General features: G+C 58.6%; 1 protein-coding gene across 3 annotated transcripts in view; it reads left to right on the forward strand.

Annotated features, from left to right (window-relative positions):
- Window positions 1-5,673, forward strand: part of LOC104123093 (myosin phosphatase Rho interacting protein) — a 69,178-nt gene that overhangs the window by 18,954 nt on the left and 44,551 nt on the right. For all 3 annotated transcript variants that reach the window (XM_035890858.1, XM_035890857.1, XM_035890856.1), the window contains exon 3: window positions 4,048-4,199. In XM_035890858.1, coding sequence (XP_035746751.1) covers window positions 4,048-4,199 — 152 coding nt within the window. The remainder of the gene's footprint in view (window positions 1-4,047; window positions 4,200-5,673) is intronic.

A 5,673-nucleotide genomic window follows, 5' to 3' on the forward strand; every position in this document is an offset into this window, starting at 1 on the left:
CAACCCGCCCGGCATGGGGGATTAACAAATTGTTTTGGGTTTTTTTTTTTTTTTTTTTTCTTCCCCTCCTAGTTCTTGGCAGAAAGTAAAATGTCCCTTTTGTTTGGTTTCCTCCTCCCCCTGCCCCACTGCCTTTCTTTAAAGGTTGTGTTCCAGATTTCATCAACCCACGTTGTGTAATAGCCCCGGAGAACGGCGTGGGCATTGGCTGTGTCCCACCGAGGCCGTGGCAGAGCCATTCCTCAGGAGCTTGACCGCAGGGTTACCTGCTCAGAAAACATCTTGTGTACAGTTGCTGAGCGAAGCCCCGTTGTATTTTGGATTGAGCTCCTGTGATGCACTTGTGTTAGAAACGATGGGGAAGGTACTTGGAGAAAATTTGAAAATTTCTGAATTTAAGTAATCCTGTATTTCTACCTCAGCCCTGCAAAACCGAATGGAAATGAGGGACTCTTGCAGATAAACCCTGTTGACTTACAGCATTGGCCTCTGCGCCTGGGAGTTCATCGCTCACGGAGCATCCAGCACTGTGCATCCTCCTGCCACAGCACCTGGGTCTCCCCAGTAATATCCTGCTTGGGATTTCTTCCTTTTGGCTTATAAGAGGTCCCTGTTCTTTCTTTCCCTTCTGTCCACTCTCCAAGGTGGGGGATGCTGCAGTTGCTGGGCTCTGCATCCTAAGAGCATCCATCCAAAGGTCCCTGCATCTTATCTGGAGCCTGCTGTGGTTGTGGATGGGGAGAGCATGACTTCTGTCCTGGGCACCTGGCAAGGGAGAGAAGGAGGAGGAGGAAAGCGTACTATAGGCTTTGTGTAGTATGGAGGGGGACGCTGCACGCACGTGTGTGTGTAAATATGGATCTGTCGTACCAGAGGGAAACAGCGACGCGATTGTTTCTTGGCTCTGGTTCCTCTGCTGATACTGGCAGCGTGGAGAGCTGTAGCTGCTTGCATGGTGTGGGTGCTGCCTTCGTGCCGGCACGCAGCGGGGGGCTGTTCCGCTTGCCGGGCCGGAGGCACCAGGAGAGCTGCTGCTCCTGATGGTGCCTGGGGACGGGGCTGTCCCCGAGGTGGGGATCGGCAGCTGGAGCCAGAGCTGAGCCTGAGCTACCACTCCTGCCTCACACATGTGCAAAGCCTCCCCGTGGCCCTGGGGTCCGATGCTGGGTTTGACCTTGTATCAAAGCATCTGCTCTTCAAAGGGCTGGTTGAAGCCCTTGTTATTGTTTCGGTGTCTCTGCCATGTAACACCTCCCTGCTTTTGCATTTATTTATTCCCTCCCAGTTGCTGGAGCCACGCAGTCCTCACCTGGCCTGGGACCAGCCCAGGGGCCACCTCTGCTCATCCTTCCCCAGGGATCCCCAGCTCTGAGAAACCCCCCAGCACAGAAATGGGTGCTCAGGGGAGGGGAAGGGGTCCTTGTGTCCTCATTCCCTGCAGCAGAGCCTCTCCTATCTCCCCTGCTCCCACACCACTGCCGCGCAGCTTCGGCAGGCGAGGGCTGACCCTGTTCTCCTGGTTCCTCGGGGAGAGCAGCCATGCCATCGCCAGCTCCTCTGCCAGGGAACTCCGGCTGGTTTCGAGGTGCTCCTGGGGTGCAGTGCTGCCCGAGCCCCGTCCTCTTCCTCGGTGGAGTTTGTATGTGTGTGCACACATTTCCACCTGGCACCATTTGCATTTCGCTTTGCTTCAACGTGCCTGTGCTGCCTCCAAGGAAGGAAATAAATGGTGTAAAGGAATTTACATCCTGAGCGAGCGAGGCTGCTGGTCAGTCGTGTTTCATGTCTGCTGCTGAGAGGTATGGGGGTGCAGGGGGGCTGCCGTGGCATGGAGGGTTCATCCCTGCTGCCTGTCCTGTCCCAGCTGCAGGTGCGAGGGGTGCAGTCCCAGCCCCCCTGCTGGCATCCCAGCTCGGAGGCACAGTGGTGGACAGGGACCCATGGATCAGGCTGTGCGAGATGCCGACGTTCAGCCTCGCCAGGAGGGGTGCATGGCAAAACCACTTCACAGGGCTGGCCCGGTGGTGTGGGGGCCCCAAACTGGCTCCTCTGCTTCAGGCGCGCTTGGGTCGGGTCTGGGTGTGAGCAGTGGGGGAAGCCGCCCTGAATGCTGCCGTGGGGTTAAAGAGGGAGGAGAGCAGGCGGGTTTTGCAGGGATCAGTCTCCTTTTCTCCTGTGGTGCCAGCTCCCTGCCAGATCCCTGTGGGTCCTCCCAGGGAGTCGAGGGGTGCCTGTGGCAAGAGGGACTGAGTGGCCCAGAGTCCCCTTGAGGGACCAGGGCTCCCTCCTGGAGCCATCCCCATCCCCTTTTTCCTCTGTCCTGGTTGTGTTCCCTGGTGCAAAAATGCTCTGGATGGAGAAAGGGGTTGGACCCAGACCTTACAGTCCTGGAGGCCTTGGCTGTGCCGAAGGCCAGTGAGACAAAAACGTTTCCAGGGCTCCACTTAAAGCAGGAGAAAGTTTTTCCGTTGGGTTTTTATAGCTCCTAGAAAGTGGGGTTTTATTTTTCTTGTCTAGGACAAAAAATCCTCTTAGGAGCCGACTACCTGCGGCAGTGCAGGGCGGGCGGCTGTGCATGCACTGTGCTGGGGGGGTCTGGGCTCGGCTTTGCTTTCCTTCCCTCCCTCCCTCCATCCTGTAGGGTCTGTGGATCCTGGTGCTGATTTCCATGAAGGAAAAGAGGAGGTTTTGTGTCCATGATGTGCGACCGGCCCCTTTAGTGTGCCTGTGTTGGGCACCGATGCTGCAGTGCCTGTGATGGCTCCATGCCACCCTGGGCTGTTGTGGGATGCTCCTGCCCAGGGACACGGCTGCGGAGAAAGCCCTTTTCCTGGGGAAGGGGGCTGTTTCCCATGGCCCGCAGATGGGTGAACCAGGGGCCTCAGCGGGCTAATCTGAATTTCCCGGGGTTGTAGGCTGGGGCCATCGAGTTCTCCCCAGTTGCCTTTCCTTTGCTTGGTGCTGGCTGCTTTTGGAGGGGTTTTACTGGCAGAGGAGCTGGTTTCCATGGTAAAAACCTTAATGGCATCTGCCAAAAATCCATCTCCCTGTTGACCTGGCCATCTGGAGGGCACAAGGAGGCTTTGGCAGGGCACGGAGGTGGCCACGGGCTGCTTTGGGTGCTCCTTCGGTGCTGTTGGCAGCTCAGAAGGGGTCCCTTTGCCCGGTTGTTTATACCCCAGGTGCAGGTGTGCGCTAGGATGGGGGGGGGGACACCCCAGTGTCACTGAGCCTGGTGGGGCATGGGCAGGCTGGCGATGGGGGAGACATGGCATCGCTGCTCGGGGAGGGAGGGCTGCAGGCACCGTGTGCCGGGAGCGGGTCACTGTGTTGTAATCGGATGAACCGGCGCCGCTCCAGATGGACCTGTCAACTCTCGTCAGTGCTGACACCCCCCTGGGTCCCTCCATGTCCCCTCGGGGCAGGGGGGCGACCTCCTGTGCTCCGCTGTGTCTGCTTGGAGCAAGGGGGCCGGGAGGTGCTGCTCTGTTTCAAAGCCTGTCAGACAAACGAGGTCCCTTCCATCCTGCGGTCCCTCCCTGGCAAACTCCATGCTTTGTTAACTTTAGTGGGGAAAAAGCCTGGCACGCGTGTCCGTCTGTCTGTCTATAGTGCCTGAGCCATCCTGCTCTGAGGGCAGTGGAGCCTTGCTGCTTTGCCACCCCCTGTCCCCAGGTTCCACCCCACCACCCAGATGGTTTGCAGCTGCAAACCCAAGGCCGGCCACTTGGTGCCTTGCCTTTGGTGTCCTTGTGCTGCAGTGGGACAGCCATCCTTCCCTGGGCATTTGGCATAGGAGAGGCGTCTTGCTGGCAGCAGTGGGCTGGGCTGGCAGGAGTCGTGCCCGCTCTCTGTGTCCCCAGATGTGCGGCACAGGGCTTTGCTGTGTGCCGGCATGGCGCATGGATGGGTCTGGGTATTCATGGGCAGAGCATCACGGGCAGTGTGTAGGATCCTGGTGTCTGCCAGGAGAGGTTTTAGGGCTCAACTCTGCATTCACCTGCTTTTCCCTCCTTAAATATTACCCCTTTCTCCTTTCCCTTGCAGCCAACAACCCTCCCACAGGGCACTATCAACATGAACCAGTGCACGGATGTGGTGGATGGGGAGAGCCGGACAGGGCAGAAATTCTCCTTGTGCATCCTGACACCAGACAAGGAGCACTTCATCCGGGCCGAGAACAAGGAGATCATCAGCGGGTGAGTGCAAGCCCGGGGCTGAGCCACCACAGGGCTCTTCCCTTTAGCCGGGAGGAAGAGGAGGGCGAGTAGGACCTCGCCCCAGGCCGGGTGCTGTGGCAGTGCGTACCCAGGCTGATCCCTGAGTGACGATCACAGCCTGCTGCAGGGACAGTCCTGGGGGCCGGGTGTAGCTGCTGCCTTGTGGTCAGCTCCAGCCTTATCATCTTTTTGGCAAGGACAGGGTTTCTTTCCCCTTCCCTGCTCCCCTGCCTGGCAGACCCCTGCCATCGCCTGGTCCTCTGCAGCAGAGCGGGGGCCTAAGCACCCCCTGAGCCACCAGGTTTATGGTCACTTCAGTGGAGACCTGTGCGATGGCAGATGATTTAAGTCCTTCCTCCGTGCCTAGCGCGTGTGCTTGGCTGTGCTGGGATGGAGCTTGAGGCTTCCCAAGATGCTGGAGACCTTTCAGAGCCAGTGCTCAAGGAAGCTTAGCCTCTGCTGGGAGCCTTGGCCAGACCCCAGAGCTGAGATGCTCCTGTGTCACTCATTTCTTATGAAGGCCACTGATTTCAGGTCAGTTTTATTGTTGGCTGTTGGGCAATATCCTGCTTCCTGCTGCAGAGCAACACCCCCAGTGGCGTTTACCCCCACGAGCAAGCTGAGTTATGCTGGAGCATTTGTGGGATGCTCAGAGAGTGCATCTGGTGCCGAGGTGCTCCTGGGCTGGCCATGGCACCTTCAGCCCCAGCAGAAAGCAGCTATTTACTGGCCAGGGGAAGAATCTTGGCCGCAGGGTGCACACCAGGACGGGGGTTGGAGGTGATAGGTGCTGGGGTGACCCCACGGTGCTTTTAGGACAGTATCCCATCAGGCACCCAGCCCGCTGGCGCAGGTCCTATCACCACACCAGCTGCAGGTCCTGTAGTCCCGGGGCTGGTGTGTCTGACCCCGAGCGCCATACGCCCCTTAGTCCTCATCCATCCCGAGCAGGCATGGCCTCCAGGGGCTGCCTGCTCTGCATTCACCCCGTCCCCATTCGGACTCGCCTTTGCAGCGCCCACCTCGCCCCACTCGCTCCCTGCGGGCAGGCTGGCAGAGGCAGCGGATGCAGCCCCCCCCCCCCCCGTCCCAGTGGAGCATCTGACCTCCGAGGACGACTGAAATACCATCGCTCACGGGAGCGCCTGCCACTGGGATGCAGTTGCTCAGCAACGCTGAAGATTAGGCCACTAAAATGAGCAAATCACGGTAGATTTCCCGACTGCAGGTGTTGGATGGTGACCTAGAAACATCCTTCTCCATCTCTCACATGCTGGCTTGGGTTGAAGCCGGCGCTGGTGGAGGTGGAGAGCCGAGCTGCCGGCACGCAGCGATGGACTGCGACGGTGCTGCTGCTCACCTGCGAGTGTTTCCCACATGGGATATCTGGAGCTCAGTGCCTCCCAAAATTTGTTGACATTTGAAATAAGAGCAGCCAGTTGAAGGGATGAAG

The sequence above is a fragment of the Egretta garzetta genome, unplaced genomic scaffold (assembly GCF_000687185.1).
Source record: "Egretta garzetta isolate BGI_Z169 unplaced genomic scaffold, ASM68718v1 scaffold83, whole genome shotgun sequence".
NCBI classification, from domain to species: Eukaryota; Metazoa; Chordata; class Aves; order Pelecaniformes; family Ardeidae; genus Egretta; species Egretta garzetta.